This window comes from Vulpes lagopus, chromosome 4, assembly GCF_018345385.1.
Source record: "Vulpes lagopus strain Blue_001 chromosome 4, ASM1834538v1, whole genome shotgun sequence".
Taxonomy (NCBI): Eukaryota; Metazoa; Chordata; class Mammalia; order Carnivora; family Canidae; genus Vulpes; species Vulpes lagopus.
Window position 1 is genome coordinate 135,871,962 of NC_054827.1, and position 24,367 is coordinate 135,896,328.

Here is a 24,367-nt window from a genome sequence, read left to right on the forward strand (position 1 = left end):
CTTGCTCTCTTTTCCCACTTGCCCCTAATCTTCTAATGTTTCTTCTGAGCACCCAGTGCAGAACTATGGAGAAGAACCTCTGAGTGGGTGCAAATGCACCCTGCATCTTTAGTTTCTGGGAGTACTATACTCCCACACTTGCCTACACTAAAGATGCTTAGCAACTTTTAATTAAAATTTATTTTATTTATGGCTAAATTCTTCCTGCCAACTTGCATGGAAGCCCCATCTGCCACCTGTGATATTTCACCTAGGTCAGTGCATAGAACCTATATGTCCTTGAAGGTACCAGTTATTCCTTTAACTTCAGAGTAGTTGGCAGACCTGCAACCTCATTTCTCTGACGGATTCAAGAAAATTTATGATTTGGTAGACTCTCATGCTTCTTCTTATTCTTGGGTTATAAGCAATTCCTTTCCCAGATTTTTATATCCTAAGCAGAAGCGAGATATCCCCAATACATTTGAAAGTGAATGCACAACAATTTTGAAATTTGAGTCCCATGTCGGGCAATTTTGAAATTTTCATCCATATCCACCTGCAATCATCTACTTTGCCACCAGCATTGTAAGAATCAGACTTTGGGGCAGCCCGGGTGGCTCAGCGGTTTAGCACCACTTTCAGCCTAGGGCATGATCCTGGAGACCAGTGACCGAGTCCCATGTCGGGCTTCCTGCATGGAGCCTGCTTCTCCCTCTGCCTGTGTCTCTGCCTCTCTCTGTGTTTCTTATGAATTAAAAAAATAAATGTAAAAATTAAAAAAAAAGAGAATCAGACTTTGAAAAATGCTGCTATACTGAAAGATAAATGAACTGATATCAAGAAACCTGGTTTCTACCCCTGCCTTGTCAATAATTAGATGCACAGGCTATGGAGAGTTATTTAAATATTTTGAACCTTAGTCTTCTCGTATGGAAAGTAAAAGTATCATATCACATTAATCTCTAAAAGTCTTTCCAGCTCCAACTTCCATTATATTTCATATTTTTGGTAGGGAAATATATTTTTTCACTTGCTTAATTTGCATTGTTTACTGAATAGGGAGTTAAAGTCAGAAAAGACACATTTTCCCTATATGAATCTACTCCTGGAAGCAAGTTAGGTACTTGATAAATTGCACTGAATGCTAAGTATTACTTTACAAAGTGAAGATATTAAGCAGACCACAAAAAGTGCCTGTGCTTTATTGGCTGAGGAGTCCATTAATTTCAGCAATTGATTATATTATTGGCAAAATGTAGACAACAGTAACTCCACAAATTATAAAAAAGTAAGTTTTCCCTGAATGCTACCCATAGAATTGTACCTCAGATTTTCAAGAGGAAGGTGAGTTTATAATTCACGTGAAAGATCAAATTATCCAGAATCTGAATATTTTCATAAAATACATGTATTTATGTGCTCCCTTCATTATTCATTTTTTATACCAAAAGGAATATCTGAATAAAACTACACTTATTTAGGTGGTACTAATAATCTTTCAAGATTTCAATTTGTCTTGAGCTAAAGCATAAATAAAAATTATTTGTTCATGTTTTCCTAAAATAAGAAAACACATGATTTAATATAATTTATAGCAGAAAGTATGTGCTAGCGTATTTATTCCTTGGCTTGCTATCTCACTGGCTGTCTCCAGAAGGAATATCTAATTTTAAATCTATATTGAATATCCTCTTATTCTCTAATTTTATTAGATAAATGTTGACATAGAATTTATGTGAGTATCAAATATTATATATTAGAAATATTTTAATTTATGCAGGTAAAATACAAGTTTTTAACCTGCCATACCATTGACCCATCATGCTAAACATTCCTTAATTATTTTAAAGAGTAGTGCTCCTGATTGATCTACAGGGTGGTTTCTAAGTGAAATGTGAGGCAGGATTCCTCAGTTTCCAAAAGCCAGACTTGGGCCTTCCAGATGTGCTGGTCTTAAACCCCCACCCCTCTCCTTTATGCTGTTGTGTCAAACTCAATCAAATTTGTCCAGTGCACACTATTCACAAAATATCATGTATGAGGATACAAGGAGATGTATACAAATAGGTGAAACAGTTTTTGCTTTTAATATGCTAACAATTTCAGGGAAAGCAAAGATAAGCAGGTACCCGGTGTTATAAGGATGACTGCCAAACAGAATACAAACAAGCTCTGTAGTTTCAAATATCTTACCATACATTTTGCAGTGCATTTTAGCGACGATTCTGAAACCTGACTGATTATCAGAGTTAACATGAGGAGCTAACGAAATCATAATCACCAGCTTTGGGCCTAGGAATCTGAATTTTTAGAAAACTCAACAATGATTCTGATGATCACAGCTAAACGTCTAACAAGGTGGGAAATGGAGCAGCCTGGGTGGCTCAGCAGTTTAGCCCTGCCTTTAGCCCAGGGTGTGATCCTGGAGTCCCAGGATCAAGTCCCACATCAGGCTCCCTGCATGCAGCCTGCTTCTCCCTCTGCCTGTGTCTCTGCCTCTCTCTCGCTCTCGCTCACTCTCTCTCTGTGTGTCTCTCATGAGTAAATAAATAAAATCTTTTTTTAAAAAGTGGAAAATGTTTTGTTTAAGCTGTTCTTTTCTTCTGTTAAATAACCATAACACTGTGGAGGGAAATTATTAAGGCTAAAGTGTAGAAGAAAGGTGACTGTCTCTCCCAAGGCTGGGGCTTGATGTTACCAGAACTCTAAAGGAAAAGAGATGATGCTCATCATTAGTGTGGATGGATATGTTGATTGCTTTGTTCCTTGTTCTCATGAGTGTCCCAGCACCTGGCACTCTCCTGGTCATGAAGATATGTTCAAGATCCAAATACTGTGAGATGAAGGCTCTTGATCACTGCTTTTGCATGAGATTCCTTCCTTTCAGACACATGTGAAAGAAGCTAGTATGCTACAATAATGGGTAAAGAGAGCGTGTGGACAAAGACAACTCATTAATAAAAGTAGTTTTGAGAGAATCATTGAGAATTAGTATAAGAACTCGAAAGCTCCCCTTTATAGGAGAGGCTGCTCTAAATCTCTCCCAATCTATGCACTTATCAGTGTGAGAACTACTAAATTCACTCTGTTATCTAATCTAGTTTGAGTTAAATTTTGTCTTACTTGCAATCTATGCTGAATTAATAAATTTATTCATTAAATATTTATTGAACACCAATTATCAGTTATGTGCTGCCTTCAGCATTTGGGAAATATAAATGAACATAAGAGAGAACCTCTATGTGTTTTGATAACCAATTGCCCACAGCTGGACCACAAGTTACTAATAACTGGAAATAATTATCTAATTGCTTCTTTGAGGATGGGGCTGCTATAGTGTTTGCACCTGGCCAATAAGTCTTGTCATTGGATTAATGTGATCCTCCATTCAATAATGATTTATGTGGGCCTAATGAATCAATCATATTAATCAGTCCATATTAATGTAATTTTTAAGTAATGTGCTCCTTTTTCCGGATAATAGATTATTGTAACACAATTCAAATACCTCTGCTTCTGGGGCACCTGGGTGGCTCAGTGGTTGAGCATCTGCCTTTGGCTCAAGTTGTGATCTCAGGGTCTTAGGATCGAGTCCCACATCAGGCTTCCCTCAGGGAGCCTGCTTCTCCTTCTGCCTATGTCTCTCTCTCTCTCTCTCTGTGCATCAATCATGAATAAATAAGTAAAATCTTTTAAAAACAAACAAACAAATACCTCTGCTTCCAGGAGGAATTTCAAATGAGGATGAAAAGTATTTCAACTTCCTACAGAAGATGTCCTGCTATATATATATATATATATATATATATATATATATATATATGTTATATATATATGTTATATATATATATATAACAGGGCTGACATTATTTTCACTCTTAGTCATGACTTTAGATTTGCCAGTGTTTACAGAATATATTATTTTGAAGTAGATAAAGGTTGTATTAGACTCTGTTCTTTCCCATTGGCTGGCATGTCCTTCAAGCTCCCATGTAGGTCATCTTCCACTCAATTCTATCAAAACTTCCTCTCAGGGAAGGATTGTAAAGATGTATTACCCTGTGGGAACACTGTACCCAGGGCCCTTTTGGTTTGAGCAGCATCTGAATAAAGTCCAATCCAGCTCAAATTCCTGTATTGTCCAACACCACAGGGGTTTGCACTTCTGTATTCCCTGCCAGGCTCCTCCAGTGTGTGGCTTTCTGCTGCCCAAGACAATGATTTAATGACAATGATTCATACATTAGTGAGAATTTTGTTCGATGTGTTACCTGTCTGGAATATTTGTGCTTTGTCTTATTTCATCTCGCAACAATAATAGCAAGCAGGTAAAGGAGACTCACAGGACAGGAAAGCATCCTGGCGTGCTAGCACATGCCACAGGTGTGGCCACCAACTCAACCTGAATGTTCCACCCAGCTTCTATTTAACCCTGTTGCCTGCTAAAGATACTGGACCTTTTTAAAAACTTTTTAAAAATCATTTATGTTCACTGTTTGGTGTTTTTCCTTTGTTTTCTCTATTAGTTCCTGTCAATGCAGATGCTCTTAAGAAATTCCAAAGGCAATGACAACATAGTTGCTAATAGGCTTTTTGGTATTTTAAAAATTATATTCTTTGGGCTATAAATTTTCTACGGAAAAATATTTTGGTTTAAGACCAGTTTCCACTCTTAAAAATGAAAGATCTCAAGGTGTTTTTTTCAATTTTGGTTTTATCTAGCTATATTTACCATATTATAAATTAAAACAAATCTTTGATAAATATATTGATTAATTCATTTAAAGCACCAATTATAAATCCATCTTTTATAAACTCTCTGAATCCTATGTATTGATGCCATTGAGATCTATGAACTCTAAGTTAAGGAATGTTCTAAGAAGAGTGGTTTTCAAGTATGATCCTAAGACCAGGAACATCACAATCACCTGCAAACGTGTTAGAAATGCAAATTCTTGGGTCGTACCCAGACCTGCTGAATCAGTACTGGGGATGGGCTCCAGTAATCTGTGTTTTGACAGATAATGCTAGACACCAATGTCCTGGAAAACCGTTTACCTTGGAGCAACGTTTAATATGCATTAAGGAAAGCAGGGGCAAGTAAAGTACATAGTCAATGCCTGGAACAAAATGGATCCTTGTTTTGTTTTAAGAGTGACCGATTGATTGATTTGAGAGAAACAGAGAGAGCCCTCTGGAAAGGCAGAGGCAGAGAGAGAAGGAGAAACAGACTCTCCATTAAATAAGGTGTCCAATGTGGGGCTCGATCTCAGGACCCTGGGATCCTGACCTGAGCAAAAGACAAACACCTCACCAACCAAACTACCCAGGCACCCAAAAATGGAACCTTTCTTAAGATCATGCAAAATTCCTTGCTCAGAAAAATCCATGCAGGACTCATGGAATGCTAATAAAATAGAAGAGAACTTGGAGACCCTCTGTTCCAGCAGTGGTATCATTTCATGTGAAGTGGTAATTTCACTGTGTTAATAAGTATATTGAAAACTGCTGAGTTTAAGCATGAGGATTTTGTTTGAATGTGAATAAATGAATCAATGGACAGTGTCACAATCAACTACCTGTTATGGATATACATAGGGAAGGGAGGAAAATAGCAACCCTCAAGCAGTATTTATCCCAAATACATCCAATCTTTTCAGTCATAAAGTGAAAAAAAATTATGACAGAGATATTAATGAACTTGCCAAAAGTCAACAGTGAATAAGTTTCCGAGTCTGAATGAGGAGCTCAGGATATCTTATCTATTGTCTAATACTGATGGTCTCATATGTCTTAAGGCAGTAGCTTCACAGCCTCTATTATACCATTTTTATATAGTCTAATCCAGACTTTTCTCCAAAAGGCAGAGTTGTTCCTCAGCAAATGTTAGTTTGCTACCTCTGGACCTTCCCAGGTGAAATCTGAAACCAGAATCCTCTTCCATATCAAGAGCAGGGAGACTGCAAAAAGAAGTAGGCCATACCAGATGGTGGCAGGCTTAAAAAGCATGGCTTGTCTTGGGAGGCGCAAGGTGAGTAGATCTCTGCACATGCCCACCAAATCTGAAAAGTTGACATAGAGGCCTTAATTGGACTCAGTCATATAGACCATCCAGATGGTCTCAACCATACATCTCTAACTTAAGGCTCATCCTTGGGCCGCTTCTAGCGAGGACAAGATAAACAGAGCCTAAGTTCTAAACACAGGGGAAGGGGCGAGGAATCTCCAGTTGCTGGGTCCAGGTCACAAGTCTACTGGCAGTCACACCCACTCAGTGACCTCCTCTAGCAGCAAGATTTTATAAACTAGGTAAATAACTTCTTTGGGACAGTATTCTACTCACTGACTTAGGACTGGTGATTTTAATTCTGTCTATGTTAGTCTAAAGAGTGCAAACCCCAAACAGACAAGGCATGAACAATTCTCTTCTAGAAAGACAAGTTGGGACATTAATTGAAACAATGTTACTGAATCCAAAGATAATTACATTCCCAAATCTATAGGAAGAAAGGAGATTGTTTTCTTGAACAGAGATATATAATGCAATGCAACAAGTTATAATGAAAGAAAAAGGAAGTGAACCTGGGTGGAGGGCCTCCTGGCAGTAAATACTAATGAATAATGGAGCACTCTTCAAGGAAGACACTAGAAGATCCATTATCTAGGAAGCTTAGAATAATTTCTCATGGCAAGATTTCATTTCACAAAGCTGTAGGTTGGATGACCTGTTTGCAGCTTTTGTGCCTTACTTGTGAACTTAGTATATTTTTTAGATCGTGTTACTTAAACCCTTTTATATAATATATTGTTCAAACCCCTCAAATAATACGAAGTAACTTTTAGCATAGATCTTGAAATAGGGAAAGAATTATCTTAGAGGTCATTTATTTTCCATGTATTTTATTTAAATGATATTTTCTTACAGATACATGAGTAGGGAAAATTAAAATTATTCATGAAGCCTTTGCTACAGAATACTAAGGTTAAATTAAAAAAGGATCTTGCACAAAAATTATGGGGATTGTCAAAAATATCTCAAATGGTCAAAGAATATTTAACCTATGCTATATAAATAAGAATAGAGGAAAAGCATAGTGAGGAGAGGTCAAGGTTAGCGTAGGAAATACGTGCGTTGAAATAAAAGACTATAACAATGAAAGTGCCCTTATATTTGTTCATGTTATTCTCATAAGAAAAGCTTTTGAATAGACTTTTGAATCTCATATAAAGGAAAGAATGAAGAGGTCTCATCCAGCCACTACAGAACTTGGACAGTCATAACAAATTTTTTAAAAATGGAAAAATCTACATTCAATGACTCATGACCCTGAAAAATATCTCATGTTCAAAGTCATTATATTTTGGGTGGACCACAACTGCCACATTCACCCAGAGTCAACAAATAACTCAATTAGCATATCTGGCAAAATTAATAAAACCCGTAATATAATTTTGAAAAAAAAGGACTTGAGAGGTCACAAAGTCATAGGAAATACAGTCATAAGCTCTGGATTGAGAAAGGAGTTTAGTGATCCTGTATTACAATCATTTCTTATCTTTTTTTCTTTTTTTTCTTTTTTTTGTCTTACCCTCTACTGACTGAGTGTATTTCTAAACTCTACCATCATGCTTGCCTACCTTCCCAGGCAGATCATTCTGAACATAAATTCTACTTTTATTAATGACTCAAAGTTATCAACCTATAGAAAAGTGCATTGGTTTTCTATTTTTCTGTAACAAATGATCACACACTTGATGACTTGAAAAACATCTATTTAGGGACGCCTGGGTGGCTCAGCAGTTGAACTCCTGCCTTCAGCCCAGGGCCTGATCCTGGAGTCCCAGGATCAAGTCCCACATCAGGCTCCCTGCATGGAGCTTGCTTCTCCCTCTGCCTGTGTCTCTGCCTCTGTGTGTGTGTGTGTGTGTGTGTGTTGTGTGTGTGTGTGTGTCTCGTGAATAAATAAATAAAATCTTAAAAAAAAAAGAAAAACATCTATTTATATCCTTAGTTTCCATGGGTCAGGAGTCTATCACATTTTAGCTAAGTCCTTTGTACAACCTTGGTTTCAGAACGCCAAATTCGAAGGGTTGGCTGACTATATTCTCATCTGGAGGTGTGAGTAGGGACACTCTTCCAAGCTCCAACAGGCTATAGGCAGAATTCATTTCCTTGTGGTATAGGAGTGATGTCCCTAATGTCTTGCTGGCTGTCATCACAGACTGCTTCCTTCTCCAGAGACTACACTTAGATCCTTGCCATGTGGTCCCCTCTATTTCAGGAATTGAGAAGCTTTGTCACCCAAGTCTGTCATGGTTTGTTTCTCTCTAACTTGTCCCTGCAAGACCAGTTCATGAGATTAGGTCAGGCCCACTTGAATGATCTTATTTTAAAGCCAACTGTGCCATGAGGCATAGCGTCTTCCTGGGAGTTAAATCCATTGTATTCATTATTTTCATAGAGTGTTTTTGACAGGAGAGTGGGAAATCTTGGGGGTCATCTTAAAATTCTGCCTACCACTGAGTTCTATGGAATGGTGAGAACACAGACTTTGAAATCAGACAGGAAGGGGTTTAAAAACCTAACTTCACGACCTGGTATATAATATGTGCTTCGTAAATACTTGTTGATTGAATTATGATTGAGTGAATAAATGAACAAATAAACGAGGAAATGCGTCAATGAATGAACCTAACTTTCCAGACTTGTTTTGTCACCCAGGAAAGAAAAATTATGGCATCTAATTGAAGAATACTTATAAAAATGAAGTTATACATAAAAAGTTCTTGGTGGGCGCCCAGGTGGCTCATTTAGTAAGCATCCAATTCTCAATCTTGTCTTAGATCATGATCTCATGATCTTGGGGTAGTGGGATCAAGGCCTGCATCAGGCTCCATACTCAGTGGGGAGTCTGCTTGGGATTCTCTCTCCCCCTCTCTCCACCCTTCCTGCTTTCATACTTTCTCTCTCTCTAATAAATAAATAAAATCTTATAAAAGTTCTTAGTACTTAGTTGGCACTCAATAAATCGGTATCTATTATTAATCTTTCTACAGTGGCATAATATCTAGGTTTATCATTTCTGTAATGACTTCTAATTTTCCCCATTTGCTAGGGCAGTCTGTTGTTAGTACCCACAGGGATTCCAATATTTGAAGTTTTGCTGATCTTCTAATCACTTTTTCTTCTTTTGCTTTGTGTATAGAGCCTGTGGCTCAACTCCTTTTATTAAAGCCTCATAGCATGGATAGCCAATCATATTGTTTTCTTCCTTATGTGGTAAATTAATTACATCAAGCAGATAATAGGGAGTCACACTAACAAAATATATGTTTCACACTATGTGTTGCAAGTAGGCTCTGGATCTCTTCCATGTACCAAGATCCAGGCTGATGGAAGAGCTTTCACTGGTACAATGCTGATCTCAACGCAGAGAGAGAAGAAACATGATGGAACCACTTAATGGCTTTTAAAAGTTTCTGCTCAAACATGGGACTCATTTCCTGGGGCACAGCTAAAGCATATCATCAAGAGTAACTTTAATGGGTTGGGAATGTATCATTCTCCCACAAAAAGCAGCAGCAAATATTTTAGTATGCCCAATCACATTTCAGTGGTCATTTTTGTATATTTGACTACTTTCACTTGTTTTGCTTATTTTTGCTTTATATTCAGGGACTGTTCTATTGCCATCATAACTTTTGGTTTGTGTGTTTATAATGCTTTGTAGAAGAAGTAATATTTGGTTTATTTTAGAATTTATCTAAGGAAATATTTTAATAAAATCACAACTAAAACAAATATTCTGAAAAATAACACTTATTTTTAAATCTTAATTTAGAGATTTATTTTTAATGCATGTTAACCACTTTTATTCAAGACAAATCAAAGCAACACTCCATTGAAAACCTTTCAAAAATTAGAAGGCAATTCTTCAGAAATCACATCCATCAATAGTATTTACTGGAAAATGAAGTGAATCAAAAGAACATTTATTCCATGGTACTACCAATTGTTTATACTTTCAATTTCTATTCCCAGACAATTTCAACAAAATTACACACCTCAGTTCCAATGGCCAATAATTGATTGCATTGTTATTTCTATTGTATTGATTGAAGAAACAGAGTGTATAATGAGACATAAAGACCAGGACAAATGCAGAAATTTCTATATACTTCATTTTTTTTCCTTTTTCTTTCTTTTTTTTTTTTTTTTAGATTTTATTTATTCATGAGAGACACACACAGAGAGAGAGGCACAGACACAGAGAGAGGGAGAAAACAGGCTCCATGAAGCAAGCCCAACATGTGACTCAATCCCGGGAATCAATCCCAGGACTCCAAGATCACACCCTAGGCCAAAGGCGGCACTAAACCGCTGAGCCACCCAGCTACCCTATATACTTCATTTCTTCACATCAAAAGGGAATTGGGTATTTCTGAATATTAGACCAGAAATTAGCCACAAAATGATGTACTATTACGTTGATGATACGTTGACTATACATCGAATTATGCCCTCTACCCTAAAACAACTTTATTTCTTTAAATCATGCAAAACACTTATTTGACAATATAAAGGAATTTTCTGTAGTCTTAAATGATTCCTTAATTTTATCTGATGCACAGAGGCCCTCTTGTGGCAGCCTCTAGGCATTTGCACTGACTATTTCTTTTTTTTTTTTTTTTTCACTGACTATTTCTAAAGACCAGTTTCAACTTGTAGGACACAGGGCCATTCAGGTGGAGCTAGGCCTGGGCCACTTTGTGACGCACTAGGCACTCAATGTCTGTGAAAATGACCCCAAAAAAGTCTTAATATAATCTAACAGTGTATTTTAAATTCTTTATCACACAAGAAAATGTAACAGAATATAGTTTTGCTCTTTAAAATGAGAGATTAAGAAATATAAATTCACAGTGTAAGATTTACGTGCAATCTATTAATGGGATCAGATTTAAAAGTGTGCAAGAATCAGCTTCCAGGGAAGTCAGTCCATCTTTGTGACTGTGTCATAGCTATTTTCATTAGAGAGACTTTTAGAAGTCTGTATTTAAATTCCTCTGTTACTGTGAGGTCTGAGTCCAGGGCTCCTCCTTCCCAACTATCCCATCTCCCTGCCTCAACTCCCAGCCCCACCCTGCTTAGTCTTGTGAACAGATAAATTGTCTCAAAATACGACCATAAACTGAGAGAAAAGTTCTTGTATATTCAGCACAGAACAGAGCCTTCTCTGTTTCTTTCTCTTTCCTTCCTATGCTACTCTCTGTTCTGTGCTAATCATGAAAAATAAAAATAAAATTGAGAGTGCTTTGGACAGGAAGTAAATAGTAGGCAATGTCCTTAAACTTCCATGTGCATAAACATCCTTGAGGTATTCACTAAGAATACAGATTCCTCAGTTCTATAGCCAAAGACACTGATTTAGGGGGCTGACTCGTGCTTCTGTGAAACTGGATTTTAATGCCCCTTCCAAATGTTTCTGGGGCCATTTGGCAAGGAAATATGATTCTTTTTTCTGGCAACAGGATCAACTGGAGAGCTTTGAAATTCTGATTCCCAGGGCCTACCCCAGACTTTAATCAGAATTTCTCAGGGGGCCCAGGCACCCCCTACTGATTCTAATGTGCAGCCAGTTAGAAAACTACTGGGCCAGAGCACAGAAGCATAGATGTCAGGGCCCAATCATCCAAACGCTACCAGAGACACACCTTAAGTTCAACAGTCAGGTTTAACTGACTCATTGCACTAAAGAAGATTGCATGCCTAAGGAACAGTGGTGTCTCACTAAACAAAAGCAAAGATAGAGTTATTTTAAGATATAGAAGCAGGGTGGGGTTGAGTATTGTAATGGGCTCACAGCAAAGCAAAGCTTGTGTAAATGGACCAACATCGGGTCTGCACTGCAAAGTGGATCCGGCTCCTGCTCCCTTGAAAACACGAATGTCGAGATACATATGCAGTGTATATCCAGAAACCCTCTCTCTGAAACCCTGCACCTAGACTGTCTGTGAAGACTGCATTTTTGTGTCAAAGTTCTTAGATCCTCTAGACAAGAGAGGCATATTCCTTTCTTACTGATAATGATTCCAAATAGCAAAGTTTGTAATAGTCTGTGATTTTGAAAAACAAAGTGTTTCAGTGTATAAAAAGAAGCAGCAGTTAACTCAGAGAAAGGGACACTTTACAGCTGCAGTATGTTCTTGGGAGAAATATTGAATCCTGTTAATTTTGTAGATGGCTTCATCTTTGTTTGCTAGTCTCACCTGATAAATGGCAGGGCAGATGTTTACAGTTCAAGCTAACTTTTATCTTTTTAAACATGACGTCTGCCCCAGAGGCTGCTTCCAGAAGGAAAATGGAACAAGAGAAGAGTCATAGCATGTCAGTATGTAGATGTCACTCATGCATTAATTCAACAAGACTTATTGAATGCCTACTATGTGCTGGGACCTCTGCAGGGTATCAGAAATTCAGTGATGAACAAAACTCAGTCCCTGCTTTCAAGATTCTTACAAACTGGTTGGAGAAAAACACAGATAATTAGGCAATTACAAGTATGGAAGAGCTGTAACAAGACTTCAAAATAGCCATGACCAATTAACCCAGGCTAGGGTATTTAAGGAACTGGAAAAAGGTTACTTGAAGTTATAGAAAATAGAGGACTACAGGGGTGGGGATGGAGGGTGGAACCAGGGGCAGAAAGTGGTATAGAGGAAAAAAAAGACTTTGAATACAGAATAGTCTGGGCTCTAATCCAGGCTCTACCACTGACTGGGTATCACTGTAACTCTGAGTTGCGATTTCTCATCTGGAAAGTAAGGATAACAAAACAAACATTCATGGAGTGCCAGACAGTTCTAAGTAATAGGATTACATCGATGAACAACAGACAAGCTCTTTGACCCTTACAAAGCATGCACAAAGGTGGGAGTTTACCAGAAGTAAATAATAACCATAATTGAAGTGTAAATCATTTAGCATGTTAGGTCATAAATGCAGAGTGAAGGAAATTGGACATACCAGCTGAGAAAGGCTGGGAGAAGGGGCAAGTCGAGATGTCTGTCACAATGCCTCGGCGTAGCACAGAGGCATTCTCATGACGTTGAGTCACAGAAGCCATGCTTGGCTCAGCTAAAGGGGAAACCAGCACCTGCATGGCAACCACTACTTTGACCTCACCCAGCATTTCCCTTTTCTTCTGAACTACCACTATTCTAACTTTGGGGAGCCTAAATTTGTACCTTGGGCAAACTTCTCATTCTATAGCACAACTCTGGATTATAAGTCAGAAGAGATTCCTCACTGAGAATATTTCTGGACAAGTCATCAGACAGCAGTTGACATTTCTCAAAAACACTGATACCAGCTGGAGAATTTGAAGGTGGATCCTCTTTTGCTTATAGTGCTCTAAATGTCCCTTGGCTTATTCTGCTCCTTTTCTTTTATGCCCTGCTCCAAGCCAAAAGCTGATTGAATCACGGTTCTTTACACTCTCCCTTAAGGTCTACGGCACCCGATTCTTAAGTCCAGTTATAGCATTTCTGTACTCTCCCAACACCTGCCTCCTGACTGGAACTGTATGGAAGGAATTTTGCTTCTCATAGTTACCGGGCTAAGGGGGTGCTCTGTGCATTTGGTGGGCAGAGATCAGGGGTGCTAAGTGGTCTTTAGTGCATGATCCGATTCAGGTTACTTAAAAAATATATTCCATTCAAAATGCTAGTAAGATCTCCCTTGACAAACACTGAGTAGGAAAACAGAGCTTTCCCCACAAAATTTAGATATTTTGAAAATTGGATAATGAAGCCCTCAAAGTCTACTTAACTTAACCTATTATGATGTTTTCTATTTTACTCTAAAATACTTCAGAATACACAACGTATTATTGTGTATGTGTTTATTTAAGCTACATTTTTAGTAATAATCAGTTGCTGTAATCATGAATTTATGGTACAGATATAGTATGTATGTGATTAATATAACTATGGTTTAACATCATAAGTTTTGTTAATTAGAATGATGAAAGTTAGAAGTTTTTATTTGAAATATTTAGTGCGGGATCCCTGGGTGGCGCAGCGGTTTGGCGCCTGCCTTTGGCCCAGGGCGCGATCCTGGAGACCCGGGATCGAATCCCACATCGGGCTCCTGGTGCATGGAGCCTGCTTCTCCCTCTGCCTGTGTCTCTACCTATCTCTCTCTCTCTGTGACTATCATAAATAAATAAAAATTAAAAAAAAAGAAATATTTAGTGCTTAATAATTAACAAAATGATGGTTGTAATGGATTTTCATTAGTGAAATAGATGTTATTAAAGATATATCATTTGGTCTGAATGGTAGAGACATTCATACTCCTCTGTAGTATAATATCATTATTACATTATTAAATATTATCAATTAATTAATTAATTAATTATTAAATTATTGTTGCTAAATAAATGCCCTGTTTTGCAGCCACTACTTTGAAGTGTTCTTGATGTGCCTGAGGAGACAAATTGTAGCAAAGTAGCTCAAATCATTGGTGACTACTCATATCTGCCGCAAATCACCCAATATTTATGCATCACCAATTTGTGTTTGGCCAATTTGCAATATTATCCTAAATTGTCAGTCTCTTAAACAAGCCTAAGGGAACATTTAACTAATTGAACTGGGACAAATATCAATGATGTCAACATCACACTTCCCTCTCACCTCCCTCTCTTTTCCCTATCCTCAAAATTCATATCTATTTGTACCACTGACATGAATTTAAAATGTTGTTTGGCAAAATAAGAAGTAGAATAATGGAGAAACAGATATGTTCATTCCCTTTCTTTCTTCTCCTTAGCGTGGTGGCAACATGGTATGGTGGGAACCAAGCCAACATTCTACATTTGAATCCTGGTTATGGCACTCACTTATGACCTTAGGCAAGGTGCTCAATCTTTTGAAACTCCTGCTTCCTCTCATAAACTGAAGGCTATGTGCTTGCCCCACAGGGTAGTGGGAGTATTAAATCAGCCAGTACTTGTAAAGGGCTAAGCATGAAGATTCTGGTTCACTACAGGAGATAAATGAGGTGATGATCTCATTTGTTTACTCTTTCTTTATGCAGAAAACAACCTGAGGGAACTCTTACTCATTTTTGTGCTTGTAGCATTGGACAGATTGCCAGGCCCAGAGTTTTTGTTCAATATATATCTATTGAATAAATGAATGTAACATTTCTTTCATGGAATTTGGCTATACTTTGACACTATAGGCTCTCTGACATCCTAGAATCTGTGCACATGTCTGATGTATTATTTCTCGTTCCTATGCTTTTCAAAATAACAATTTCAATGGAATATACTGTATTAGTAGAGGAACCACTGTAAAAAATTTAAGCCAATTTTTTTTTCTCAGTAGAGAAAATGAAGACAATCCAGGCTTACCCAGTTTGTAGAATTTCATCTTATGTGCCTCAAGTTAATTCTTTTTATGAATTCTTAAAAATACTATTTTCCCAAGAATCTTCATGACCTGGTGATTAGAATATAAAATGTAATGTATATAATGAATATAAAATAGCAATGTTTATCAAGCATTTTAAAATGCTTTTAGCAAAAATAAATAAAATAAAATGCTTTTAGCAAGTAATCCCCTTTCTAAAAATTTATCCTGTTGAAATAATAATCCACATACATGTGTAGAAAAATGGCCATTGCAGTATTATTTGTATGAAAAGAAGGAAGTAACCTGAATTACAACAAAAGGGGAAAGTTTAAATTAATTATGGTAAACAATCATTGTACTCTCAGGTTTATACCAGGAAGAAATAAATATTTACGTTCACTAAAAGGCTTGCTCAGAATGTTCATAAAACACTGTCCATGATAGCTCCAAATTAGAATCTACTAAAATGTTCATCTGTTGTGGAACAGATATGTAATTTGTAGTATGTGTGTATAATGGGCTAGTATACATGAAGGAAGCACTTAGAAGGAACAAAGTATTCTATTCCACATGAACAACATGGATGGATTTTAACAACATAAAGCTAAATACAGGAAAGCCAGACATAAAATGATGTATGCTGCATCATTTTTTTTAATTTTCAAAAATTGCTAATGCTAAAATGGCATGACTCTGAAATTGGTTATTATGCAGCTATTAAAACATTTAAATATATTAGAAAATGTTCATAATTTGATAAAGAACAGTATTATTTAAAGCTGTATGTATAATACATGACCCTCATTCTGAAAAAATAAACCTTACTTATGTATAAGCTGCTATGAGAAGTATCAGAGTCTTGATACAAAGCATAAGATAATACTCAAAATAATTAAAAGAGGCTTTATCCTAAAAGGATGGGCAGGATGTGGTGGAGCTACAGCGATAGGACTGTTTCTTCCCCTAGACCTGAAGGGATAAGAAGAGGATCAGATCCCCAAATCCAGGAGATGGTTGCCCAGAGAGGAAAGGAGCGGTGGCCTTTGGGTGAAGGAAACAACCTGGTCTTGGTGAATTTGATGGGGGGAAGACAGGATAGTCTAACTCACTGTCTTCTCTTCTCCCAATCTCCTGCTGGGGCTTCCATTACCCAAACCCAACAAGAAGCCAGAGGCACCGCTGATGTGGACCACACAGGTCAGCTTACAGAGAGCAGGGTGCCTAGGGGTGGGGTGCGGATGAGTCGCACTGACCACACAAGGCACATGCTACATATGGGACTGATTCCTTTGACAACCTAGGTGAGACGCAATCCCCAAGAGCCGAGCCATTTTTTTCTATATATACCTTTATATCATTTTACTGTTGCAATAATATATGCCTTTTTTTAAATTCTGGAAAGATGTGTCAGTGTGTGTGTGTGTGTGTGTGTGTGTGTGTGTGTGAAGGGATGGGCGCCTGTGAGGGTATATATATGAAGTATGTGAGTGAAAGTGTGTGAGAAGAACAGGAGTTTGTGAGTGTATACATGTGTATGAGTGAAAGTATACAGGTAATAGGAGATGCGTGTGCATGTCTGTGGAGTATGTATGTTAGTGAGCATAGGTAGGAGGAGTTGTATGGGAATAAGAGTGTGAGAGGTGGGAAGGGGCTGTGTGCTGAGATGTGTGTTTGTGAACAATGTATGCAATCTTGTGAGGAGGTACAGATGGATGTAAGGCTGTGAACATGGTAGGGATAAGTAGATGTGTTCAACGGCGTTTGTGAGAGGTGTGTGGGAGGGTGTGTGTCTGTACAGGTGGTAGTACCCGGGTGTGGGGGAGATGAGGACATGGAAGGGGATGTGAGAAGATGTGAGTAAGGAGGTGGATGAGTGTGGCAGTATGTGTGTGGGGAGATGGTACGTGTGTCCACGTGGGCACATAGGCGATTGTATTTCTATACATCTATATACACAGGAATAGAAATATTTCCTTCTAGGAAAAAAGAAAAACTGGAAGAAAATACTCCAAAATGTTCATGATAGTAATCTCTAGTGTTGGGACAAGAATCCTGACTATGTCACTCCCTTAAGACCTTAGGCAAGGCACTCAATATTTTGAATCTTGTTTCCTCTCTTGTAAATTGGGGCAGGGTACCTACTTCATAGAGCAGTTGGGAGGATTAAATAAGTCAATGCTTGTAAAGGGTAAGCATAAAGAGCCCGGCTCACTACAGGCAATAAACAACTCTATTTCTGCTACTTCATAGTCAGAAAAACCAAGAACATTTCAGTCTGTTTTCTTCATTCCTAGAACACATGGAAAATGGTGTACCTTTCTGGAAACATGTGAAATTAATACAAATCTTGACTAACAAAATGTGTCTTAATAGGAATGTATTGGAAAATTGGAATCCTCTTTCTCAATATGTAGCCAAATAGATATCTAAGTCCTTGGTTAATTTGTAGAAGGAAATCTTGCCTTAAAAATTCAGAGCCATACGAGTGTTTAATTTTTCATGCGATTTCATTAATTTTCTGGTATTCAATAATCAAAACTAATCACTAGTGATGCTGACAAGCCAAAGCCGTGATGGTTTTGCATTAATGAAATGGTAATATAAACGTAATGCCCCGCATATCATATTGCTTTAGCTAAAACTAAAGTCTCAAAGCTCACGCACTAGACGTTAGCAGGGATTGTCAATGATGGAGCAGCTTTGGTCATTATTAGTTTAGTTTAGTTTAGTTTTCTGTGTTTTTTTTTTTTTTATAGTCTTTTTAATGATGAGCACCTAGGGCTTATCTAATAAAGTTTCTGTGAAAAGTGATTTAAGAGTAGGTTGTTTTCCTAGGTTAAAAAGGCCCTGAAGGGGATTCCCTGGGTGGCTCAGTGGTTTAGCGCCTGCCTTTGGCCCAGAGTGTGATCTTGGAGTCTCAGGATCAAGTCCCACATTGGGCTCCCTGCGTGGAGCCTGCTTCTCCCTCTGCCTGCGTCTCTGCCTCTCTCTTGCTTTCTGTCTCTCATGAATAAATAAATAAAATCTTAAAAAAAAAATTAAAAGGCCCTGAATTCTTTCACTGATACTTCACTTTCTCTGCACTGCCTCATTTCACTAATAATACAATGTGAGAGTTTTCCTGGTTCCCAGATACTTTTATAATAGAAGAAAAGTTTGTGGCAGTAAATGGCCAGTGCTTTCCTGTTTTTAATTTATTTCAAGCTTGTCTAGCTTTCTTGCTGATTTACTATCATCAGCATCAGGTCTCTGCAACCCAATTTATTCTGTATTGTTAGCTGCAGGCTCCACGGTGGGTCAGTATGTGAATCAGTTGCTTGGAGTCCTGCATAACAAGTTTACTTTTATGTAGATAACAATAAAAAAAGAGGGGGGGATTCTGTATATCCTATCTTTCCTTTCCACTTAGAAAACCACCTCAGTTATTAAAATGTGAACACAGCAAACTCTATTACAAATGCTATTAGATTTGGCTGAACCCAAGACCATAATTCTTGAAGAATGTGTATCCCTGAGCCGTGAAGAAGCCCTCAAACTCAGGAAGGCTTTTTATGATCTGATTAGAGCTTCTCCCCCTGTCTCAGCACATCTATCAAGAAGACTCGGTCCACCCCTAGTTCATTTCCCAGAGTTAGGAGTCTTCCATGTTCCGTCTCCCTTTCTGATATTTCCTGCCCATTTCTTCTCCCTGAGGGTGGGGGGTGGGGGTGACTGGGTGGCGGGCACTGACTGAGGGGGGCACTTGACAGGATGAGCACTGGGGGTTATTCTGTATGTTGGCAAATTGAACACCAATAAAAAATAAATTTATTATTAAAAAAATAAAAATAAAAATTATCCGACTAAAGTGTTTTTGGAGATTGCAGTACTTGGATTACAATTTTTGAGCTACATTTCTCATAAATACGTGAGAGCACCTTGTAAGGTATGCCCGTGTCTTTTTTTTTTTTTTTTTTTTTCCGGTGTAGCAGGCCCAAAACGTTCAACCCAATTCTAGATTAGGTTAGTGGGTACATGCTTATCCACCTGGTTGTATCTTAGGAGAAACCAGATTGCTGTGGAACCGTCAGATAACACACACTTCTAAAAAGAAATGGAATGTATTTTTATTGGCACAGCCAAGATGAAGTATGTCTAGAAATCTGTTTTACAAATAAACTTGCACATAAATTGTAAAAAAAAAAAAAAAAAAAAAAAAAAAAGGAAGACTCAGTCCAAACAGCCTTACTTGGAAACTTCTAGTGGCATGTTGAGGGAAGCAACCTGAGCACCTGCTGTGACCCTTCGGGGGCAACAGAAAGAGCAGCCTGGCTTTACCCTGCTGAGTGGAACCGGTGCGGGGGCTCAGAGGACACCTTCCCCTCCCACTTGAGCTTGAGCTCCTCGGAAAGATCGCTCCTGCCGATCCTGCGCAGGTGCCGGGCCAGAAGGCGCACTTTATCGGTGGAACTGGGGAGTGAGTTTTTCCAGAAGCACAGAAGCTCGTGGATCTGTTCCGTGGGCTCCGCAGGGTTCTTCAGCCTGATGAGCTCGATGGTGCTGCGGCGCAGGGGGAGGGATGAGGACAGGCGCCTGGCACCTTCCTGGGAGAGCTCCTGGGCCAGCCAGCGCAGCAGCTGGTCCTGCAGAGCTTCTGTGGGGCACAAGGGGACAGGCAGGGTTAGGACTTTGGGGGGGAGAGGGGGGCCTGTGCTGATCTGACCCTCTGCATCCGTTCGCAGGAAATCCAAGGCCTCTCTGGCTTGGCCTCTGAACCTTGGGAAGATTTGGACACCCACCCCCACCCCAGGGGACAGTGGAAAACCTTGGGATTCCTGCCATGTCTGGGGGCTTCCCCCTGAGGGATCCCTTATTGCCAAGGACTAGAAATGCCTCTCGGGTTTTAACTCCCCTGAGATCCAGGAGGGCTTGTTAAAAAGGATTTTAGGTCCTGCCCCAGATAGTCTAATTAAGTAATACAAGGATAGGGACCAAATTGGGCATTTTTAACAAGCTGATGCTGACACTGGAGTCCCCAGCCATACATTGAGCAGCATTATGTTCAAGGATACTTCTAGATTCAAGACTATTTTTCGTAATTAGTACTAACCTGATACACAGAGTATGCCAGCAGCTATGCAATCCTCCCCCAGCCAGCCCCAACTATACACACACAAGCTCACCCAGATCCAACCCAAAGAGCAGTTCTGTGGAAGGTCCTTTACACCATTTCCCCTGGTTTAGAACCACAAACATCTTCTTTAAATATATTCTGTATTTCGTCATACCCCTTCCCTTATCCTGTGACTCATGTCAACCACCTAAACCCATGATTCTATTTTTCTGTTGTTTGGTTGCTTTTTTTTTTTTTTTTTCATTGTGTCACTCTGGGCCATGACTCCCGGGAAAGCCCCTGAGCCCTCTGTGCCCCTGCTTCTGTGCCCCAGCCTGCACCACTCTCCGGCTAACTCTTGCCTTGGTCTGATGTGAGGCAAGAATTCTGCATCTGCCACCTTGAACTCCACGATTCCCTCCACCTACCTATTCACAGAAATTGCACATAAATTTAAATTATGAATCATGCCCCCCTTCTGAGAAGGCTACTCAGAAAATGGAGTCAGCACATCCTCGCTCTCCATTCTTACTTTCAAATCAACACTCTGTTTCCATCGTGCAATATGCTCATGTAGTACGGGTGGGCCTTCCTCTCTCCATCCCCATCATCATCTACCTCCAGCCACTGGCTGCCAGCATCGTCCTTAACCCTGCTGATAATCAGTCACACCTCTGACCACGTGGTCCCTTAATCTTGTCAACATCAATGACCTGTACTGTGATTCTACGTAAGAAACTGATTTTCATGGCCAGTCCTCATGTTTCATCCCCCTCCAAGGCATCAGCTCCTCAATATCACTGCTGACCACCACCTCCTACACTTCCACAGCTCTGTTCCGTTGCTCCTGCTTAATACACTTCTTGCCTCTGTCACTGATACAATGAGTCCTTTGATGCCCGACACTGGTCTCTACTGGTCTCACATACCTCCATACTATTGGAAGCACATGCTGCTCCTCATGATCAGCTATGTACGTCAGCAATGGCCTTGCATCCACCTTAGAATCTGTGGTCCTTTTTAGCTTTCATCATTCTCAATTTATCAATTGCCAATCCTGCTGTACTCGCCCTACACCCAACCGCTGAGATGTCCAGGGTTATAAAACTATGCTGCATGTCATCCACTAACTCTGGGCTCTGTACACCATTCAAGCCTTTATACCAGTTAATAAACCAGTAAAAAATATTTTTCCTGAGTGCAACTTAAACTATTCCCAGCAATGACCTAAAACTTTTCTAGCCTCCTTAAGCCCCAATCTCACTCACCTTCCGTTTCACTCAGCCGATGTCTGTTTCTCCTAATTTTCCCAAAGCCATTTGACCTGAATTCCCATAAACCTCCTTTTCATTTAAAAATCACTTTCTTGGGCACCTGAGTGGCTCAGTGGTTAACCATCTGCCTTCGGCTCAGGGTGTGATCCCAGGGTCCTGGGATCGACTCCTGCATCAGGATCCCCACAGGGAGCCTGCTTCTTCCTCTGCCTCTCTCTGTGTGTTTCTCATGAGTAAATAAAATCTTTAAAAAAATAAAAATCACTTTCTTACAAAATCTCATTCTTCCATGTTTGCCAGATTCCATTCCCCACAGTCATTTCCCTCCACACCTGTTCCTTTCATCTCCTCCTCACCGCACATGCTTCCCATGTTTCACGTCTCCCCTTTACTTGCTTCTGCTACTGTTTCAAGCAACCAGGCTTTCTCTTCTTCCTTTTAACCATAAAATACTTTTATGCCTGATGTAAACGTGATGTCACAAGTTCATCACTCTGGTTCACTCCTCAAGCCCTTGTTTTAGGGCTTATATGCTGTTGTTAACATTCTGTGCAATCCTCTTTCTGATCTTCCTAGCATCCTCTTAATTATGACTCAGAGCAAACAACTCTCAGTCTGCATCTTCTCTGATTTCCAGAGAAAAAAAGCATTTTACTCCTTCCACCCTGGTTCTTCTCTTCCCTCTCTCTCGCCTTTGTTAGCTTTCTTCCTCCTGATTCTGCTGAATTACTTCTTCCTTTTTCAGGCCCCTTCTTTTCCTGCCCTCTCCTCCAATGAACTCATCAACTTTTACTCTCCTAACCATCTCCTTTATTCAAAACATTCCAGCTCTGCTTAATCTTCATCTTTGGCTTTGTCTCTCTAATTCCTGGTACAGCGTTTGCAGTATTCACCTCCTGATTATCTTTTCTAGTATACATCACAGCCAACCCGAGCAACATCATACTAAAGTCAAAATCAACTTTGGCCTTTTTCCACCTACCCCTAACCCTTCCTTCACTCTATGGGCTTCCTAGTGAATGTGACCACTCGGTGGAGTAAGCTGAAACATGTAACATGTAACATTATTACATGTAACATGTAACATTATTCAAATTTCTCAATGCTTATTTCCTATCCTCTGCACCCATGTCCCAACTCTAAACATACCTCAGATACTTCCTCTACTTGCCAGCCTTACTGACAATCTCAGTCATGCTCCCCCTCTCTTCTCTGGAGTATTGCAGGAACCAGGAGTCTAACTCATATCCCCGCTACCAGTTTTTATCCACTTTAGTCCTCCACACAACTAATAGTTTTCATAGTCTTATCAGTTTTACCCATTCCATGTTAATAAGTGTCATGTAGGCTCCTCCTATTGTTCGAACTTTCTACCTTGGCATTTAAAACTTCTCATAGTTTTATCCTGTTCTAACCTCATCTACCACCATCCTTCCTGCAGCAGCTTGGTTTTGAGAGACCACACGCTGTCACAACCCAGGACTTCCTAGTACACACAGGAAAGATCATTATACTCTTGTGCTCTCTGGTGGTTGTTAACAATGGCAGAGAGAATGCTTTTCTTTAGACATCAAATTATTCAAAAGTTAACAACACTATTAAACTCACCAGGCTTTCATCTACTACTACTGTTTTTTTTTTTTTTTTAATTTGTTTTGTTGGGTTTTCTTGGTTTTGGCTTTCGTATTTTTAATTTTGTTTTTCTACATCAACTGCTCTTTCTTTGAAAATGGTTTTTATTGCCTCTGAGATAGTGCATAACACTAAGGTGTACGCCTATCCTCACTTTTAATGTAATTCAGTAAAGCCTGCACATTTTCTGGACAATCTATAAAGGTAATCCCTGAATGAAATGCTATGCCATCCAGTGGTGGGTCTGACACATTAATCAAAATAGACTCATTGATATCCTTTGAAGACCAAGATCAAATTGAAGACCCGTAAATTATTTAGTGACCTATAACATTATAAAGTGGATTGTTTCAAAGCCTAAAACAGAATAAAAATGTCAAATTCTACCCTGAAGTCTTCATCACTGTTATGTAATTGAATTATGTATAACCACAATCAACTATTAGATATTTCGTTTTTGTAGTTTCATACTAACGTATCTCTATTTAAAATCCATTGGCCTCAAATGTAGAGTTAAAGTGGCCACACTTTGATTCACAGTTTAATTGTCAACATTTCAGAACAAACTGTAGTTGTTTATTTACCAAACTAAGCAGTTACTAGTTATCTTAGTAAAATAATACGTAGCAGGGTTCGTATTTCTTTTAGATTTTAGCAATTTTAATTCCACCCGTATTTAAGAATGTTTTGGTTTATATGCGCATGACTTTCAAAGGAAAGTTGATTTATTAAGCTGATAAATATAATGACTATCTAATTGCAAAGTCACTTTCTCTATCCTTTTTTATACAATGATTCACATACATATAAAATACAAGAGGAAAAATAGTGCCGCTGTAAGGCAGACAGAGCAAATATTTCTTACCTACAGGATCGGTAGAAATTCTTTTGGTACTCTGTGGACGGTTGATTAATTTTTTATGCTATTGGAGCAAAAGGACACAGAATAAGCAGAAGAAATCAT

General features: G+C 38.9%; 1 protein-coding gene across 1 annotated transcript in view; it reads right to left on the bottom strand.

Moving 5' to 3' along the window:
- Positions 1–19,642: 19,642 nt before the first annotated feature.
- Positions 19,643–24,367, bottom strand: part of DTHD1 (death domain containing 1) — a 61,083-nt gene continuing 56,358 nt past the window's right edge. Inside the window, exons 9-10 of the mRNA XM_041753078.1 lie at positions 24,269–24,326; positions 19,643–20,038 (exon numbers count right to left, since the gene is read on the bottom strand). Coding sequence (XP_041609012.1) covers positions 19,719–20,038; positions 24,269–24,326 — 378 coding nt within the window. The 3' untranslated portion in view covers positions 19,643–19,718. The remainder of the gene's footprint in view (positions 20,039–24,268; positions 24,327–24,367) is intronic.